We start from the raw sequence: 21,806 nt of genomic DNA on the forward strand, positions 1-21,806 counted from the left end.
TTTTCTGTTAGGCAAAAAGTGCACAGTTGAACGGACGCCGGAATCTACCAGAAGGAGCAATGGCGTGTACCATACCATGTACCATAACATGTACCATACCATGTACCATACCATGCACCATACCATGTACCATAACATGCACCATACCATGCACCATAACATGTACCATAACATGTACCATAACATGTACCATACCATGCACCATACCATGCACCATACCATGCACCATACCATGCACCATACCATGCACCATAACATGTACCATAACATGTACCATAACATGTACCATACCATGTACCATACCATGTGCCATACCATGTGCCATACCATGTACCATAACATGTACCATACCATGTACCATACCATGTACCATAGCATGTACCATAACATGTACCATAGCATGTACCATAACATGTACCATAGCATGTACCGTACCATGTACCATACCATGTACCATAGCATGTACCATACCATGTACCATACCATGTACCATAACATGTACCATACCATGTACCATAACATGTCCAGCAATGGTTGACCGACCTCCAAAAATAAATTGCATTCGAAGGTTCACTTGCTATTTTAACAGCTTGTCAAGCAAGAGCTCAGAATGAAAGTGCCATTCTCCCTCTGTTGTTACCATTACCCCCTGTTACACCTCCTCTGTTGTTACCAGTCTCCCTCGACTCCTATGATAGAAGTACCCCCTGTTACACCTCCTCTGTTGTGACCAGTCTCCCTCAACTCCTATGATAGAAGTACCCCCTGTTACACCTCCTCTGTTGTTACCAGTCTCCCTCAACTCCTATGATAGAAGTACCCCGTTACACCTCCTCTGTTGTGACCAGTCTCCCTCGACTCCTATGATAGAAGTACCCCCTGTTACACCTCCTCTGTTGTGACCAGTCTCCCTCGACTCCTATGATAGAAGTACCCCCTGTTACACCTCCTCTGTTGTGACCAGTCTCCCTCGACTCCTATGATAGAAGTACCCCCTGTTACACCTCCTCTGTTGTGACCAGTCTCCCTCGACTCCTATGATAGAAGTACCCCCTGTTACACCTCCTCTGTTGTGACCAGTCTCCCTCGACTCCTATGATAGAAGTACCCCCTGTTACACCTCCTCTGTTGTGACCAGTCTCCCTCGACTCCTATGATAGAAGTACCCCCTGTTACACCTCCTCTGTTGTGACCAGTCTCCCTCGACTCCTATGATAGAAGTACCCCCTGTTACACCTCCTCTGTTGTGACCAGTCTCCCTCAACTCCTATGATAGAAGTACCCCCTGTTACACATCCTCTGTTGTGACCAGTCTCCCTCGACTCCTATGATAGAAGTACCCCCTGTTACACCTCCTCTGTTGTGACCAGTCTCCCTCGACTCCTATGATAGAAGTACCCCGTTACACCTCCTCTGTTGTGACCAGTCTCCCTCAACTCCTATGATAGAAGTACCCCCTGTTACACCTCCTGTGTTGTGACCAGTCTCCCTCAACTCCTATGATAGAAGTACCCCCTGTTACACCTCCTCTGTTGTTGCCAGTCTCCCTCGACATCCTATGTCAAGGACACCCCATCACGAGGCCTCTGATAGTGACCTGAGTTACTGCCCTGAGGACACGAACGGCTTCATCAACAACGACAGGAAATCTGTTATGTGAAAAGTTTAATGGTAAAAAAATAACCGGCTTGATAAACTAGCAGATACATCTAGTAGAATCATTAGCAAAACCAATCTTTGTCCTTTCTGTAGAACAAAATACAATTTACAACTTGGCTGTTTATTATATCTCCCCGTCACTGGCCCTCCCAGTCAACACCACCTCATAAGAGTGCCTGCTGCAGTTCTAGAGATGTCCAGTTTGCAGCTGAACACGCAGTATCGAGATGACCAGCAAGGGGTCCCTCATCAACATCAGTCAGACATGCCCTCACTGTGAGCATTCCTATGAATGGAACAGACAGACATGACCTCACTGTGAGCATTCATATGAATGGAACAGACAGACATGACCTCACTGTGAGCATTCCTATGAATGGAACAGGCAGACATGACCTCACTGTGAGCATTCCTATGAATGGAACAGACAACCACGTGACCTCACTGTGAGCATTCCTATGAATGGAACAGACAGACATGACCTCACTGTGAGCATTCATATAAATGGAACAGTCAACCACATGACCTCACTGTGAACATTCATATGAATGGAACAGTCAGACACATGTTGGCAAGTATCCAGCCAGCAACCTTCACCTCTCAGTTGCAACAGCTTTGTCCAGGGTATAACCTAGCCTGGTGTGAACCAGCCTGATCACTATATAATGTCCAGGGTATATCCTAGCCTGATGGAACCAGCCTGATCACTATATTTATTTATTTTTTATTTATTTCACCTTTATTTAACCAGGTAGGCCAGTTGAGAACACCTTTATTTAACCAGGTAGGCTAGTTGAGAACACCTTTATTTAACCAGGTAGGCTAGTTGAGAACACCTTTATTTAACCAGGTAGGCTAGTTGAGAACACCTTTATTTAACCAGGTAGGCCAGTTGAGAACACCTTTATTTAACCAGGTAGGCTAGTTGAGAACACCTTTATTTAACCAGGTAGGCTAGTTGAGAACACCTTTATTTAACCAGGTAGGCTAGTTGAGAACACCTTTATTTAACCAGGTAGGCTAGTTGAGAACACCTTTATTTAACCAGGTAGGCTAGTTGAGAACACCTTTATTTAACCAGGTAGGCTAGTTGAGAACACCTTTATTTAACCAGGTAGGCTAGTTGAGAACACCTTTATTTAACCAGGTAGGCTAGTTGAGAACACCTTTATTTAACCAGGTAGGCTAGTTGAGAACACCTTTATTTAACCAGGTAGGCCAGTTGAGAACACCTTTATTTAACCAGGTAGGCTAGTTGAGAACACCTTTATTTAACCAGGTAGGCCAGTTGAGAACACCTTTATTTAACCAGGTAGGCTAGTTGAGAACACCTTTATTTAACCAGGTAGGCTAGTTGAGAACACCTTTATTTAACCAGGTAGGCTAGTTGAGAACACCTTTATTTAACCAGGTAGGCTAGTTGAGAACACCTTTATTTAACCAGGTAGGCCAGTTGAGAACACCTTTATTTAACCAGGTAGGCTAGTTGAGAACACCTTTATTTAACCAGGTAGGCCAGTCGAGAACACCTTTATTTAACCAGGTAGGCCAGTTGAGAACACCTTTATTTAACCAGGTAGGCCAGTTGAGAACACCTTTATTTAACCAGGTAGGCCAGTTGAGAACAAGTTCTCATTTACAATTGCGACCTGGCCAAGATAAAGCAAAGCAGTTCGACAGATACAACAACACAGAGTTACACATGGAGTAAAACAAAACATACAGTCAATAATACAGTATAAACAAGTCTATATACAATGTGAGCAAATGAGGTGAGAAGGGAGAAGGCAAAAAAGGCCTTGGTGGCAAGGTAAATACAATATAGCAAGTAAAACACTGGAATGGTAGTTTTGCAATGGAAGAATGTGCAAATTAGAAATAAAAATAATGGGGTGCAAAGGAGCAAAATAAATAAATTAATTAAATACAGTTGGGAAAGAGGTAGTTGATAGGGCTAAATTATAGGTGGGCTATGTACAGGTGCAGTAATCTGTGAGCTGCTCTGACAGTTGGTGCTTAAAGCTAGTGAGGGAGATAAGTGTTTCCAGTTTCAGAGATTTTTGTAGTTCGTTCCAGTCATTGGCAGCAGAGAACTGGAAAGAGAGGCGGCCAAAGAAAGAATTGGTTTTGGGGGTGACTAGAGAGATATACCTGCTGGAGCGTGTGCTACAGGTGGGAGATGCAATGGTGACCAGCGAGCTGAGATAAGGTGGGACTTTACCTAGCAGGGTCTTGTAGATGACATGGAGCCAGTGGGTTTGGCGACGAGTATGAAGCGAGGGCCAGCCAACGAGAGCGTACAGGTCGCAATGGTGGGTAGTATATGGGGCTTTGGTGACAAAACGGATTGCACTGTGATAGACTGCATCCAATTTGTTGAGTAGGGTATTGGAGGCTATTTTGTAAATGACATCGCCAAAGTCGAGGATTGGTAGGATGGTCAGTTTTACAAGGGTATATTACAATATAATGACCAGGGTATATCCTAGCCTGATGGAGCCAGCCTGATCACCATATAATGACCAGGGTATTACCTAGCCTGGTGGAGCCAGCCTGATCACCATATAATGACCAGGGTATAACCTAGCCTGATGGGAACCAGCCTGATCACCATATAATGACCAGGGTATAACCTAGCCTGATGGAGCCAGCCTGATCACCATATAATGACCAGGGTATATCCTAGCCTGATGGGAACCAGCCTGATCACCATATAATGACCAGGGTATTACCTAGCCTGATGGGAACCAGCCTGATCTGTGTTTATCATTCTATTTAATTTGATGATATCTGAAGTGAAATAGAAAGCTGAACACATCCATAGCTTGGTTCCACCAAGATAATCATAACTACCATTGGTAATGGAATCTGTGTGTGTGTGCGTGTGCGTGTGTGTGTGTGTGTGTGTGAGATCGACCAGTATCTTTGATGAGGGGCCAGGAACTGAGCTATGCTGCTATGTCCATCAATGAGGCTCTGGCAAAGACCTCACCTCCAGCCTGACCACTTACCTGCTCACCAACAGTCATCGATGAGAAGAACAGAATTAGGTAGGTTTTAGTCTGACCTGTTCAAACTTCAACATAGTACTTGCTTGTGAGTCAAATATGACCCATCCTAACTGCCATTGGTAATAGAACAGTGACCTGTGTGTGTTACGAGAAACATGTATGGAACCATCACATAGAGACTCTGTCCAGCCAGACAGACAGGCTAGATACTGATGTCTCTGAATGGACAGAGACCTGGCACTCTGACAGACAGGCTTGATACTGATGTCTCTGAATGGACAGAGACATGGCACTCTGACAGATAGATACTGATGTCTCTGAATGGACAGAGACCTGGCACTCTGACAGACAGGCTTGATACTGATGTCTCTGAATGGACAGAGACGTGGCACTCTGACAGACAGGCTTGATACTGATGTCTCTGAATGGACAGAGACCTGGCACTCTGACAGACAGATACTGATGTCTCTGAATGGACAGGGACCTGGCACTCTGACAGACAGATACTGATGTCTCTGAATGGACAGAGACCTGGCACTCTGACAGACAGATACTGATGTCTCTGAATGGACAGAGACCTGGCACTCTGACAGACAGATACTGATGTCTCTGAATGGACAGAGACCTGGCACTCTGACAGACAGATACTGATGTCTCTGAATGGACAGAGACCTGGCACTCTGACAGACAGATACTGATGTCTCTGAATGGACAGAGACCTGGCACTCTGACAGACAGATACTGATGTCTCTGAATGGACAGAGACCTGGCACTCTGACAGACAGATACTGATGTCTCTGAATGGACAGAGACCTGGCACTCTGACAGACAGATACTGATGTCTCTGAATGGACAGAGACCTGGCACTCTGACAGACAGATACTGATGTCTCTGAATGGACAGAGACCTGGCACTCTGACAGACAGATACTGATGTCTCTGAATGGAGAGAGACCTGGCACTCTGACAGACAGATACTGATGTCTCTGAATGGACAGAGACCTGGCACTGACAGACAGATACTGATGTCTCTGAATGGACAGAGACCTGGCACTCTGACAGACAGATACTGATGTCTCTGAATGGACAGAGACCTGGCACTCTGACAGACAGATACTGATGTCTCTGAATGGACAGAGACCTGGCACTCTGACAGACAGATACTGATGTCTCTGAATGGACAGAGACCTGGCACTCTGACAGACAGATACTGATGTCTCTGAATGGACAGAGACCTGGCACTCTGACAGACAGATACTGATGTCTCTGAATGGACAGAGACCTGGCACTCTGACAGACAGATACTGATGTCTCTGAATGGACAGAGACCTGGCACTCTGACAGACAGATACTGATGTCTCTGAATGGACAGAGACCTGGCACTCTGACAGACAGATACTGATGTCTCTGAATGGACAGAGACCTGGCACTCTGACAGACAGATACTGATGTCTCTGAATGGAGAGAGACCTGGCACTCTGACAGACAGATACTGATGTCTCTGAATGGACAGAGACCTGGCACTGACAGACAGATACTGATGTCTCTGAATGGACAGAGACCTGGCACTCTGACAGACAGATACTGATGTCTCTGAATGGACAGAGACCTGGCACTCTGACAGACAGATACTGATGTCTCTGAATGGACAGAGACCTGGCACTCTGACAGACAGATACTGATGTCTCTGAATGGACAGAGACCTGGCACTCTGACAGACAGATACTGATGTCTCTGAATGGACAGAGACCTGGCACTCTGACAGACAGATACTGATGTCTCTGAATGGACAGAGACCTGGCACTCTGACAGACAGATACTGATGTCTCTGAATGGACAGAGACCTGGCACTCTGACAGACAGATACTGATGTCTCTGAATGGACAGAGACCTGGCACTCTGACAGACAGATACTGATGTCTCTGAATGGACAGAGACCTGGCACTCTGACAGACAGATACTGATGTCTCTGAATGGAGAGAGACCTGGCACTCTGACAGACAGATACTGATGTCTCTGAATGGACAGAGACCTGGCACTCTGACAGACAGATACTGATGTCTCTGAATGGACAGAGACCTGGCACTCTGACAGACAGATACTGATGTCTCTGAATGGACAGAGACCTGGCACTCTGACAGACAGATACTGATGTCTCTGAATGGACAGAGACCTGGCACTCTGACAGACAGATACTGATGTCTCTGAATGGACAGAGACCTGGCACTCTGACAGACAGATACTGATGTCTCTGAATGGACAGAGACCTGGCACTCTGACAGACAGATACTGATGTCTCTGAATGGACAGAGACCTGGCACTCTGACAGACAGATACTGATGTCTCTGAATGGACAGAGACCTGGCACTCTGACAGACAGATACTGATGTCTCTGAATGGACAGAGACCTGGCACTCTGACAGACAGATACTGATGTCTCTGAATGGACAGAGACCTGGCACTCTGACAGACAGATACTGATGTCTCTGAATGGACAGAGACCTGGCACTCTGACAGACAGATACTGATGTCTCTGAATGGACAGAGACCTGGCACTCTGACAGACAGATACTGATGTCTCTGAATGGACAGAGACCTGGCACTCTGACAGACAGATACTGATGTCTCTGAATGGACAGAGACCTGGCACTCTGACAGACAGATACTGATGTCTCTGAATGGACAGAGACCTGGCACTCTGACAGACAGATACTGATGTCTCTGAATGGACAGAGACCTGGCACTCTGACAGACAGATACTGATGTCTCTGAATGGACAGAGACCTGGCACTCTGACAGACAGATACTGATGTCTCTGAATGGACAGAGACCTGGCACTCTGACAGACAGATACTGATGTCTCTGAATGGACAGAGACCTGGCACTGACAGACAGATACTGATGTCTCTGAATGGACAGAGACCTGGCACTCTGACAGACAGATACTGATGTCTCTGAATGGACAGAGACCTGGCACTCTGACAGACAGATACTGATGTCTCTGAATGGACAGAGACCTGGCACTCTGACAGACAGATACTGATGTCTCTGAATGGACAGAGACCTGGCACTCTGACAGACAGATACTGATGTCTCTGAATGGACAGAGACCTGGCACTCTGACAGACAGATACTGATGTCTCTGAATGGACAGAGACCTGGCACTCTGACAGACAGATACTGATGTCTCTGAATGGACAGAGACCTGGCACTCTGACAGACAGATACTGATGTCTCTGAATGGACAGAGACCTGGCACTCTGACAGACAGATACTGATGTCTCTGAATGGACAGAGACCTGGCACTCTGACAGACAGATACTGATGTCTCTGAATGGACAGAGACCTGGCACTCTGACAGACAGATACTGATGTCTCTGAATGGACAGAGACCTGGCACTCTGACAGACAGATACTGATGTCTCTGAATGGACAGAGACCTGGCACTCTGACAGACAGATACTGATGTCTCTGAATGGACAGAGACCTGGCACTCTGACAGACAGATACTGATGTCTCTGAATGGACAGAGACCTGGCACTCTGACAGACAGATACTGATGTCTCTGAATGGACAGAGACCTGGCACTCTGACAGACAGATACTGATGTCTCTGAATGGACAGAGACGTGGCACTCTGACAGACAGATACTGATGTCTCTGAATGGACAGAGACGTGGCACTCTGACAGACAGATACTGATGTCTCTGAATGGACAGAGACCTGGCACTCTGACAGACAGATACTGATGTCTCTGAATGGACAGAGACCTGGCACTCTGACAGACAGATACTGATGTCTCTGAATGGACAGAGACCTGGCACTCTGACAGACAGATACTGATGTCTCTGAATGGACAGAGACCTGGCACTCTGACAGACAGATACTGATGTCTCTGAATGGACAGAGACCTGGCACTCTGACAGACAGATACTGATGTCTCTGAATGGACAGAGACCTGGCACTCTGACAGACAGATACTGATGTCTCTGAATGGACAGAGACCTGGCACTCTGACAGATAGATACTGATGTCTCTGAATGGACAGAGACCTGGCACTCTGACAGACAGATACTGATGTCTCTGAATGGACAGAGACCTGGCACTCTGACAGACAGATACTGATGTCTCTGAATGGACAGAGACCTGGCACTCTGACAGACAGATACTGATGTCTCTGAATGGACAGAGACCTGGCACTCTGACAGACAGATACTGATGTCTCTGAATGGACAGGGACCTGGCACTCTGACAGACAGATACTGATGTCTCTGAATGGACAGAGACCTGGCACTCTGACAGACAGATACTGATGTCTCTGAATGGACAGAGACCTGGCACTCTGACAGACAGATACTGATGTCTCTGAATGGACAGAGACCTGGCACTCTGACAGACAGATACTGATGTCTCTGAATGGACAGAGACCTGGCACTCTGACAGATAGATACTGATGTCTCTGAATGGACAGAGACCTGGCACTCTGACAGACAGATACTGATGTCTCTGAATGGACAGAGACCTGGCACTCTGACAGACAGATACTGATGTCTCTGAATGGACAGAGACCTGGCACTCTGACAGACAGATACTGATGTCTCTGAATGGACAGAGACCTGGCACTCTGACAGACAGATACTGATGTCTCTGAATGGACAGGGACCTGGCACTCTGACAGACAGATACTGATGTCTCTGAATGGACAGGGACCTGGCACTCTGACAGACAGATACTGATGTCTCTGAATGGACAGAGACCTGGCACTCTGACAGACAGATACTGATGTCTCTGAATGGACAGAGACCTGGCACTCTGACAGACAGATACTGATGTCTCTGAATGGAGAGAGACCTGGCACTCTGACAGACAGATACTGATGTCTCTGAATGGACAGAGACCTGGCACTCTGACAGACAGATACTGATGTCTCTGAATGGACAGAGACCTGGCACTGACAGACAGATACTGATGTCTCTGAATGGACAGAGACCTGGCACTCTGACAGACAGATACTGATGTCTCTGAATGGACAGAGACCTGGCACTCTGACAGACAGATACTGATGTCTCTGAATGGACAGAGACCTGGCACTCTGACAGACAGATACTGATGTCTCTGAATGGACAGAGACCTGGCACTCTGACAGACAGATACTGATGTCTCTGAATGGACAGAGACCTGGCACTGACAGACAGATACTGATGTCTCTGAATGGACAGAGACCTGGCACTCTGACAGACAGATACTGATGTCTCTGAATGGACAGAGACCTGGCACTCTGACAGACAGATACTGATGTCTCTGAATGGACAGAGACCTGGCACTCTGACAGACAGATACTGATGTCTCTGAATGGACAGAGACCTGGCACTCTGACAGACAGATACTGATGTCTCTGAATGGACAGAGACCTGGCACTCTGACAGACAGATATTGATGTCTCTGAATGGACAGAGACCTGGCACTCTGACAGACAGATACTGATGTCTCTGAATGGACAGAGACCTGGCACTCTGACAGACAGATACTGATGTCTCTGAATGGACAGAGACCTGGCACTCTGACAGACAGGCTTGATACTGATGTCTCTGAATGGACAGAGACCTGGCACTCTGACAGACAGATACTGATGTCTCTGAATGGACAGAGACCTGGCACTCTGACAGACAGATACTGATGTCTCTGAATGGACAGAGACCTGGCACTCTGACAGACAGATACTGATGTCTCTGAATGGACAGAGACCTGGCACTCTGACAGACAGATACTGATGTCTCTGAATGGACAGAGACCTGGCACTCTGACAGACAGATACTGATGTCTCTGAATGGACAGAGACCTGGCACTGACAGACAGATACTGATGTCTCTGAATGGACAGGGACCTGGCACTCTGACAGACAGATACTGATGTCTCTGAATGGACAGAGACCTGGCACTCTGACAGACAGATACTGATGTCTCTGAATGGACAGAGACCTGGTGAAGCAGCATTAAAATGTAACTACATACGTTTTACTTGTATTGTATATTATTATTTAATGGAATCAGTCAATATGGGGAGGGAGAAACCCTGGGTATTCTGAACCAGGATCAGTCAATATGGGGAGGGAGAAACCCTGTGTATTCTGAACCAGGATCAGTCAATATGGGGAGGGAGAAACCCTGGGTATTCTGAACCAGGATCAGTCAATATGGGGAGGGAGAAACCCTGGGTATTCTGAACCAGGATCAGTCAATATGGGGAGAGAGAAACCCTGTGTATTCTGAACCAGGATCAGTCAATATGGGAGGGAGAAACCCTGGGTATTCTGAACCAGGATCAGTCAATATTGGGAGGGAGAAACCCTGTGTATTCTGGACCAGTATCAGTCAATATGGGAGGGAGAAACCCTGGGTATTCTGAACCAGGATCAGTCAATATGGGGAGGGAGAAACCCTGGGTATTCTGAACCAGGATCAGTCAATATGGGGAGGGAGAAACCCTGGGTATTCTGAACCAGGATCAGTCAATATGGGGAGAGAGAAACCCTGTGTATTCTGAACCAGGATCAGTCAATATGGGGAGGGAGAAACCCTGGGTATTCTGAACCAGGATCAGTCAATATGGGAGGGAGAAACCCTGGGTATTCTGAACCAGGATCAGTCAATATGGGGAGTGAGAAACCCTGGGTATTCTGAACCAGGATCAGTCAATATGGGGAGGGAGAAACCCTGGGTATTCTGAACCAGGATCAGGTATCAGTCAATATGGGGAGGGAGAAACCCTGGGTGTTCTGGACCAGGATCAGTCAATATGGGGAGGGAGAAACCCTGGGTATTCTGAACCAGGATCAGGTATCAGTCAATATGGGGAGGGAGAAACCCTGGGTGTTCTGGACCAGGATCAGTCAATATGGGGAGGGAGAAACCCTGGGTATTCTGAACCAGGATCAGGTATCAGTCAATATGGGGAGGGAGAAACCCTGGGTGTTCTGGACCAGGATCAGTCAATATGGGGAGGGAGAAACCCTGGGTATTCTGAACCAGGATCAGTCAATATGGGAGGGAGAAACCCTGGGTATTCTGAACCAGGATCAGGTATCAGTCAATATGGGGAGGGAGAAACCCTGGGTATTCTGAACCAGGATCAGTCAATATGGGAGGGAGAAACCCTGGGTATTCTGAACCAGGATCAGTCAATATGGGAGGGAGAAACCCTGGGTATTCTGAACCAGGATCAGGTATCAGTCAATATGGGGAGGGAGAAACCCTGGGTATTCTGAACCAGGATCAGTCAATATGGGGAGGGAGAAACCCTGTGTATTCTGGACCAGTATCAGTCAATATGGGGAGGGAGAAACCCTGGGTATTCTGAACCAGGATCAGTCAATATGGGGAGGGAGAAACCCTGGGTGTTCTGGACCAGGATCAGTCAATATGGGGAGGGAGAAACCCTGGGTGTTCTGAACCAGGATCAGGTATCAGTCAATATGGGGAGGGAGAAACCCTGGGTATTCTGAACCAGGATCAGGTATCAGTCAATATGAGGAGGGAGAAACCCTGGATATTCTGAACCAGAATCAGGTATCAGTCAATATGGGAGTGAGAAACCCTGTGTATTCTGAACCAGGATCAGTCAATATGGGGAGGGAGAAACCCTGTGTATTCTGGACCAGTATCAGTCAATATGGGGAGGGAGAAACCCTGGGTATTCTGAACCAGGATCAGTCAATATGGGGAGGGAGAAACCCTGGGTATTCTGAACCAGGATCAGGTATCAGTCAATATGGGGAGGGAGAAACCCTGTGTATTCTGGACCAGGATCAGGTATCAGTCAATATGGGAGGGAGAAACCCTGGGTATTCTGAACCAGGATCAGTCAATATGGGGAGGGAGAAACCCTGCGTATTCTGAACCAGGATCAGGTATCAGTCAATATGGGGAGGGAGAAACCCTGTGTATTCTGAACCAGGATCAGTCAATATGGGGAGGGAGAAACCCTGGGTATTCTGGACCAGGATCAGTCAATATGGGGAGGGAGAAACCCTGGGTATTCTGAACCAGGATCAGGTATCAGTCAATATGGGGAGGGAGAAACCCTGGGTATTCTGAACCAGGATCAGGTATCAGTCAATATGGGGAGGGAGAAACCCTGGGTATTCTGGACCAGGATCAGGTATCAGTCAATATGGGGAGGGAGAAACCCTGTGTATTCTGGACCAGGATCAGGTATCAGTCAATATGGGGAGGGAGAAACCCTGTGTATTCTGGACCAGGATCAGGGAACAAATACTGTATACGGGACACAAGACAGGAGGGTTTGAACACTGACATGTTACCATGGTAACCACATTACTACCAGACAGGAAGGTATGACCACTCTGACATGGTACCATGTCACACACTGTGTCTGTGTGGAGTTGCTAGGGCAACGGGCCTGCCTGCTCTGCTCGGAGAAGAGGGAAGAGGAGCAGAGGAGAATAAAAACGCAAGGAAATCAAGAACTTATCCAAAGCGCTTTGACTTCTCAAACACAGCAGAAAGCTAACACTATACGATGGCTGTCTCCATATTAATTCAGACACTGAGATAACTAGCACAGCAGAAAGCTAACACTATACGATGCCTGTCTCCTTATTAATTCAGACACTGACTGAGATAACTAGCACAGCAGAAAGCTAACACTATACGATGCCTGTCTCCTTATTAATTCAGACACTGAGATAACTAGCACAGCAGAAAGCTAACACTATACGATGCCTGTCTCCTTATTAATTCAGACACTGAGATAACTAGCACAGCAGAAAGCTAACACTATACGATGCCTGTCTCCTTATTAATTCAGACACTGACTGAGATAACTAGCACAGCAGAAAGCTAACACTATACGATGCCTGTCTCCTTATTAATTCAGAGACTGACTGATATAACTAGCACAGCAGAAAGCTAACACTATACGATGCCTGTCTCCTTATTAATTCAGACACTGAGATAACTAGCACAGCAGAAAGCTAACACTATACGATGCCTGTCTCCTTATTAATTCAGACACTGAGATAACTAGCACAGCAGAAAGCTAACACTATACGATGCCTGTCTCCTTATTAATTCAGACACTGAGATAACTAGCACAGCAGAAAGCTAACACTATACGATGCCTGTCTCCTTATTAATTCAGACACTGAGATAACTAGCACAGCAGAAAGCTAACACTATACGATGCCTGTCTCCTTATTAATTCAGACACTGACTGAGATAACTAGCACAGCAGAAAGCTAACACTATACGATGCCTGTCTCCTTATTAATTCAGACACTGACTGAGATAACTAGCACAGCAGAAAGCTAACACTATACGATGCCTGTCTCCTTATTAATTCAGACACTAACTGAGATAACTAGCACAGCAGAAAGCTAACACTATACGATGCCTGTCTCCTTATTAATTCAGACACTGAGATAACTAGCACAGCAGAAAACTAACATTATACGATGCCTGTCTCCTTATTAATTCAGACACTGAGATAACTAGCACAGCAGAAAGCTAACACTATACGATGCCTGTCTCCTTATTAATTCAGACACTGAGATAACTAGCACAGCAGAAAGCTAACACTATACGATGCCTGTCTCCTTATTAATTCAGACACTGAGATAACTAGCACAGCAGAAAGCTAACACTATACGATGCCTGTCTCCTTATTAATTCAGACACTGACTGAGATAACTAGCACAGCAGAAAGCTAACACTATACGATGCCTGTCTCCTTATTAATTCAGAGACTGACTGATATAACTAGCACAGCAGAAAGCTAACACTATACGATGCCTGTCTCCTTATTAATTCAGACACTGAGATAACTAGCACAGCAGAAAGCTAACACTATACGATGCCTGTCTCCTTATTAATTCAGACACTGAGATAACTAGCACAGCAGAAAGCTAACACTATACGATGCCTGTCTCCTTATTAATTCAGACACTGACTGAGATAACTAGCACAGCAGAAAGCTAACACTATACGATGCCTGTCTCCTTATTAATTCAGACACTGAGATAACTAGCACAGCAGAAAGCTAACACTATACGATGCCTGTCTCCTTATTAATTCAGACACTGAGATAACTAGCACAGCAGAAAGCTAACATTATACGATGCCTGTCTCCTTATTAATTCAGACACTGACTGAGATAACTAGCACAGCAGAAAGCTAACATTATACGATGCCTGTCTCCTTATTAATTCAGACACTGACTGAGATAACTAGCACAGCAGAAAGCTAACACTATACGATGCCTGTCTCCTTATTAATTCAGACACTGACTGAGATAACTAGCACAGCAGAAAGCTAACATTATACGATGCCTGTCTCCTTATTAATTCAGAGACTGACTGAGATAACTAGCACAGCAGAAAGCTAACACTATACGATGCCTGTCTCCTTATTAATTCAGAGACTGACTGAGATAACTAGCACAGCAGAAAGCTAACACTATACGATGCCTGTCTCCTTATTAATTCAGACACTGAGATAACTAGCACAGCAGAAAGCTAACACTATACGATGCCACCTTTTATCTCCTGAACGTTTTGGCCTTCAGGTCTGAAAACATCCCTTTCTGACCACTTCTTCCGTGGGAAAGCAGGTATGGAATGTTTTGTTTAAAACAAAATGGATTTACCTTAATTAACGCCAGTTAGAATTGTATCGGGGGGAAAATGGTTAAGTTGTCCGAATCTCAACAGTAACCCTTTAATCTGAGTCTGGCTCTTAGGACTTGTAAACAGACACACATGGTGTTGTCTTAGACTTACGGTCCGACACTGAACATAGCAGACGGAGCTGGTTCAGTGGTTTTATCTCTCACACACACACACACACACACACACACACACACACACACACACACAACCAGCTGTCCCTGTCGAGAGCACGACTTCTCTCCCTCCGCAAAGCATCGATTTATACTCTCATTCCACACACAACTTACCTTCATAGCTTTGATGGCTGACTTAGTGATGGATATCATCTTGGCTCGAGATATTGGGGGCTTCATGTCCATCAAGGAGAACAGCTGGGGGAGAGAGAAAGAGTGAGAAAGAGGAGAGACGAAAGAGGGAGAGAGAGATGACCAACAACAACAACAGGTCACAACTCCTGCAGCACAGTAGGTCTGTACACAGTCAACGGTACGCTTCGAGGTGACTCCTATGGTAGGTACTCCTCAAATAAAAAACTAATCTCATTAGTCACGTACACATAATTGGCAGAGGTTATCGCAGGGGAAGCGAAATGCTTGTGTTTCTAGCTCCAAAAGGTGCAGTAATACCTAATGCTTGTGTTTCTAGCTCCAACAGTACAGTAATATCTAATGCTTGTGTTTCTAGCTCCAACAGTACAGTAATATCTAATGCTTGTGTTTCTAGCTCCAACAGTGCAGTAATATCTAGATAAATGCTTGTGTTTCTAGCTCCAACAGTGCAGTAATATCTAATGCTTGTGTTTCTAGCTCCAACAGTGCAGTAATATCTAGATAAATGCTTGTGTTTCTAGCTCCAACAGTGCAGTAATATCTAGATAAATGCTTGTTTCTAGCTCCAACAGTGTAGTAATATCTAGATAAATGCTTGTTTCTAGCTCCAACAGTGTAGTAATATCTAGATAAATGCTTGTGTTTCTAGCTCCAACAGTGCAGTAATATCTAGATAAATGCTTGTTTCTAGCTCCAACAGTGCAGTAATATCTAGATAAATGCTTGTTTCTAGCTCCAACAGTGTAGTAATATCTAGATAAATGCTTGTGTTTCTAGCTCCAACAGTACAGTAATACCTAATGCTTGTGTTTCTAGCTCCAACAGTGCAGTAATATCTAATGCTTGTGTTTCTAGCTCCAACAGTACAGTAATATCTAGATAAATGCGTGTGTTTCTAGCTCCAACAGTGCAGTAATATCTATGTATTTTAACAATGTGGAAATAGTGAAGGGGCCTAAATACTTTATGAATGCATTATTGCTTCTTTGCAAAAAGCAATTTCTCAAGTAAGAAAACCAGACGTTATTGGTAGAAAGGGTTTGGAACTCTATTCGTCTATTAACCAATTAACCGCCTGGTGATGTCACAATGGCGGGCCAAAACTCCATCCCAACAAAACAGGCTGAAATGTCAGGAAGTCTTTTCAAAACAGCTGTTACACTAAAAGGGCATTATTATCATTTTCACAATTTCACAGTATTATTTCAAACTCACGGTGTGGAAATCTTTATAAAAACACAGGAGGAAAAAAAAAAATCACATTTTTTTGACTGCATTTGGCTTTTAACACGCATCGCTTGAGGAAGTTTTGGAAATATAAGGAATGCATCTTTAAAGTCAGCAAGAAATTATTTTTTTTAAACAAAAAGGTGAAATTACTACACACCTTTTATAGAGTGGACAATCTGTGCTAATTAGCTATCTGCGTCTGTCTATAAACGGAAGACAGAGTGGACAATCTGCTAATTAGATATCTGAGTCTGTCTATAAACAGAAGACAGAGTGGACAATCTGTGTTAATTAGCTATCTGAGTCTGTCTATAAACAGAAGACAGAGTGGACAATCTGTGCTAATTAGCTATCTGAGTCTGTCTATAAACAGAAGACAGAGTGGACAATCTGTGTTAATTAGCTATCTGAGTCTGTCTATAAACAGAAGACAGAGTGGACAATCTGTGTTAATTAGCTATCTGAGTCTGTCTATAAACAGAAGACAGAGTGGACAATCTGTGTTAATTAGCTATCTGAGTCTGTCTATAAACAGAAGACAGAGTGGACAATCTGTGTTAATTAGCTATCTGAGTCTGTCTATAAACAGAAGACAGAGTGGACAATCTGTGTTAATTAGCTATCTGAGTCTGTCTATAAACAGAAGACAGAGTGGACAATCTGTGCTAATTAGATATCTGAGTCTGTCTATAAACAGAAGACAGAGTGGACAATCTGTGCTAATTAGATATCTGAGTCTGTCTTTAAACAGAAGACAGAGTGGACAATCTGTGCTAATTAGATATCTGAGTCTGTCTATAAACGGAAGACAGAGTGGACAATCTGTGCTAATTAGATATCTGAGTCTGTCTATAAACGGAAGACAGTGGACAATCTGTGCTAATTAGATATCTGAGTCTGTCTATAAACGGAAGACAGAGTGGACAATCTGTGCTAATTAGATATCTTAGTCTGTCTATAAAAGGAAGACAGAGTGGACAATCTGTGCTAATTAGATATCTGAGTCTGTCTATAAACGGAAGACAGAGTGGACAATCTGTGCTAATTAGATATCTGAGTCTGTCTATAAACGGAAGACAGAGTGGACAATCTGTGCTAATTAGATATCTGAGTCTGTCTATAAAAGGAAGACAGACGCAGTAAACATGTTTTTACTGAAAAGTACTGTGTTAACCTGTTAAAACACTGTACATAAGTGTGTATTTTGCATTTGTGAAATTATTTTAATGTGATATGAAAGTTTAGTGATTTATTTTTCTAGAACCGTACCACAAAGGACCTTGGACTAGAAGGAGTAACCAATGATGTATATCAACATTGTCATACTCCTCCTGTACACACACAAATACACACAACAGATTGGCTAGTGAAACGCAACCTCGTCCCTCTGATTGGACTAGCAAACTTTCAATTAACAGAGGTCGGGGGAGCTAGTGAACTGACTGCTGACGGATTTTCTGTACAGCTATAGGGTCGGGTACAGCGCAGAGGTCAAATTGAAGAGAGGATAGCCATAATAAATATGCAGCCCCCCCCAAAAAAATTGGGGGTGATCAAGAATATAAACGGTTTATTTTGCAAGCTCTAGGCGACAAGCAACGATTACTAACATAGGGTATTCGTTTCCTTTGTGTATTTTTCCCGGGTTATGTTAAGAGTTCTGTGTGTCTCTGTCATTCTGGTTGTACGTAATAGGAGCGTGCGCGTATCAGTACCCATAGAAGTAAACTATGTGGCTTGTGCACCAAACTTTGTGGAGTCAGTATGATGAATACGAGACAATGATGTACCTGCGCTTATATGTGCCTGTTTGAGAACCTGTTAGATTTGGTTTCTCCAGGGAAGATTGCGCGGTCTTGCCCTCTCTACCTGTCAAATAATACAGGTTCAGCGTGATACAGAGGCTATTTGTTTTGGGGCTTTTCTCTGTGTAGATTTGGTAAATCTACTTGTATATTTAGTATGATACGGGGCTTTCAGCATTAGATCACCATGACATTGCCATGTATTTTTACTGACTTCATTGGGAAATAACTTTTCCATAAAATTGATCTTAAATTGATTGGCAATATTGAAAACAATATTATGGGATGATGCATTAACTTGTCCAGCTTTACATTCTAGTAATCCAGGCTGTATCACATCCGGCCGTGATTGGGAGTCCCATAGGACGGAGCACAATTGGTCCAGCGTCGTCCGGGTTTGGCCGGAGTAGGCTGTCATTGTAAATAGTAATTTATTCTTAACTGACTTGCCTAGTTAATTAAAAAGAATCAATATTGTGATGCATTTGAACTACTACAGGATTTGGAAGATACATGTTTTGTTCTTCTTCAGTACAGACACTAATACATACATTATTATTTTTTTAAACAACATATAGTATTGTTTGAACTTGAATAGAAGTCAATCATTTCTCACTAAACATGTATTTATTTTATAGAGTTCTTATATTGCAGTCCCCACGATTCCCAATTCATTCCTACGGAGGCTGTACCTTTTGACTATCCTAATGGTGGACGGTGCCTTCACAACAGCGCCCCCTGTCAGTCATCTATGGGAACACATATACTGTAGCTTTATAAACTGGGTGGTAAGAGTCCTGCATGCTGATTGGCTGAAAGACGCGGCATATCAGACCATACACCAGTGGTATGACCAAAAAAAAAACATGTATTTTTTTTTTTTTTTACTCTTTATTACGTTAGTAACCAGCTCACCAGAGCAATATAAGGCACCGCGGTGGGTTTATGGTGTAAATTATATGACCAATATATTTCACAGGTTAAGGACTCTGTATCCAAAGCACTCCGCGTTGTTCATCAGAAACAGCCTGTGGTATATAGGCCATAATACCACACCCGCGTCGGGTATTATTCATGAAATATATCATTGGAAGTAACGTTAGGATCTCTTATTAGATGCGTTAGTACAACTAGCTAACCGCTCTTCAGTGTTTCCTGTGTTAACCAATTTGGCTCACTTAGCTTAATAACCAAATCAATGGTTTTTGTTGGTAAACTAGGAGTGCAGTTACGATTGGAAGTGCATTCTTTTAAAAAAAAATATATTTATAACATGTTAGGACATATTTTAACTAGTCACCTTAACCATTTTAACCCCTAATTTTAACATTAAAAAAAGTATCCTAACCTGAACACCTTAATGATGCTAACCTACAACGGGGGGGAACTTATCTTCCCGTCGTAACGTTTTTAGCTATTAACTCGCTTAGTTATGTTTTTTTTTATGGTTTTAACACAAACCTTTTTTTGACAGTAGCTGTTATTTTTGTTCAAACTGAACAGAAATCTTGTTATTTGCTCAAGTTAACATGCTTGCTTTTTTGTTGTATAATTAACTATCGTGTTGATGTCGATAGCTCGTTGTAACAAGCTAACGTTTAGCTTACCTGGTCAACCGAGCCGTGTTCAATACTGCGTGATAAACTACAGTAAATTAATCAAAACCTATCAAGTTATAAATCAAGGAAGATCATCTTTTAACGATAAAGTATTTAAATAATAATAATCCTGGATTAGAGCTGTTAGTAAGATACACAGATAGGTAGTTGGTTAAGGCAAGGCCTCCATAACAGGCCTCTTCTCCATAACAGCGAGAGACACACGACGGGTCCCCTATTTTTAACGGGACTAAACACACTCTCTCACGACGGTCTACGGGACAACTCACCTCATGGTTAAAAGCGTTTACGGCGTCCATGATTTCCCTAGCAGAAAATCCCTGCACTAAGAGTCCAACTACCCGTGTATCCCCGTTATGACAGGGCTAACATGTCCGCTCTCTAGTTTGCAGAACGGTATGGAGCGAAAGCAGAACGGGATTTGAGGGGTAGTTGTAGTTGTAACATTTGGCCACACGGTGGCGGTATTGTACATTCATTTATATGTGGCCCACAGACGGGATTTTGGGGGGTAGTTATTGTATTTGGCCACACGGTGGCGGTATTGTATATGGATTTAACCAATGCCTCATTTGAATTTTTGAATGAATACAATGTACCTTATTTTCTAGGCATTACAATGTGTTCATTTCATCTGAATTGTGTCAAATGTATGTTTTGGAAATGTTTTGAAGATATATATATAGTTTACCTGCTGGTGGTGAAGGAGACCAGACTACAGAGGTAAAGAGGGAGTTTACCTGCTGGTGGTGAAGGAGACCAGACTACAGAGGTAAAGAGGGAGTTTACCTGCTGGTGGTGAAGGAGACCAGACTACAAGAGGTAAAGAGGGAGTTTACCTGCTGGTGGTGAAGGAGACCAGACTACAGAGGTAAAGAGGGAGTTTACCTGCTGGTGGGGAAGGAGACCAGACTACAGAGGTAAAGAGGGAGTTTACCTGCTGGTGGTGAAGGAGACCAGACTACAGAGGTAAAGAGGGAGTTTACCTGCTGGTGGTGAAGGAGACCAGACTACAGAGGTAAAGAGGGAGTTTACCTGCTGGTGGTGCAGGAGACCAGACTACAGAGGTAAAGAGGGAGTTTACCTGCTGGTGGTGAAGGAGGCCAGACTACAGAGGTAAAGAGGGAGTTTACCTGCTGGTGGGGAAGGAGACCAGACTACAGAGGGAGTTTACCTGCTGGTGGTGAAGGAGACCAGACTACAGAGGTAAAGAGGGAGTTTACCTGCTGGTGGTGAAGGAGACCAGACTACAGAGGTAAATAGGGAGTTTACCTGCTGGTGGTGAAGGAGACCAGACTACAGAGGTAAAGAGGGAGTTTACCTGCTGGTGGTGAAGGAGACCAGACTACAGAGGTAAAGGGGGAGTTTACCTGCTGGTGGTGAAGGAGACCAGACTACAAGAGGGAGTTTACCTGCTGGTGGGGAAGGAGACCAGACTACAGAGGGAGTTTACCTGCTGGTGGGGAAGGAG

At 44.4% G+C, this 21,806-nt stretch overlaps 1 protein-coding gene and 1 long non-coding RNA gene across 5 annotated transcripts in view; one reads left to right on the plus strand and one right to left on the minus strand.

Moving 5' to 3' along the window:
• Positions 1-20,776, minus strand: part of scaf4a (SR-related CTD-associated factor 4a) — a 56,950-nt gene extending 36,174 nt beyond the window's left edge. For all 4 annotated transcript variants that reach the window (XM_090226351.1, XM_090226349.1, XM_090226350.1 and 1 more), the window contains exons 1-2: positions 20,605-20,776; positions 15,640-15,723 (exon numbers count right to left, since the gene is read on the minus strand). In XM_090226351.1, coding sequence (XP_090082477.1) covers positions 15,640-15,723; positions 20,605-20,634 — 114 coding nt within the window. In that variant the 5' untranslated portion in view covers positions 20,635-20,776. The remainder of the gene's footprint in view (positions 1-15,639; positions 15,724-20,604) is intronic.
• Positions 15,764-21,733, plus strand: LOC149970323 (uncharacterized). Its single transcript, XR_016493183.1, has 3 exons — positions 15,764-15,862; positions 21,022-21,402; positions 21,501-21,733. It is a non-coding gene; the product is annotated as an uncharacterized LOC149970323 (long non-coding RNA).
• Positions 21,734-21,806: the final 73 nt, after the last annotated feature.

The sequence above is a fragment of the Oncorhynchus mykiss genome, chromosome 29 (genome assembly GCF_057628025.1).
Source record: "Oncorhynchus mykiss isolate SJ-2025 chromosome 29, ASM5762802v1, whole genome shotgun sequence".
Lineage (NCBI taxonomy): Eukaryota > Metazoa > Chordata > Actinopteri > Salmoniformes > Salmonidae > Oncorhynchus > Oncorhynchus mykiss.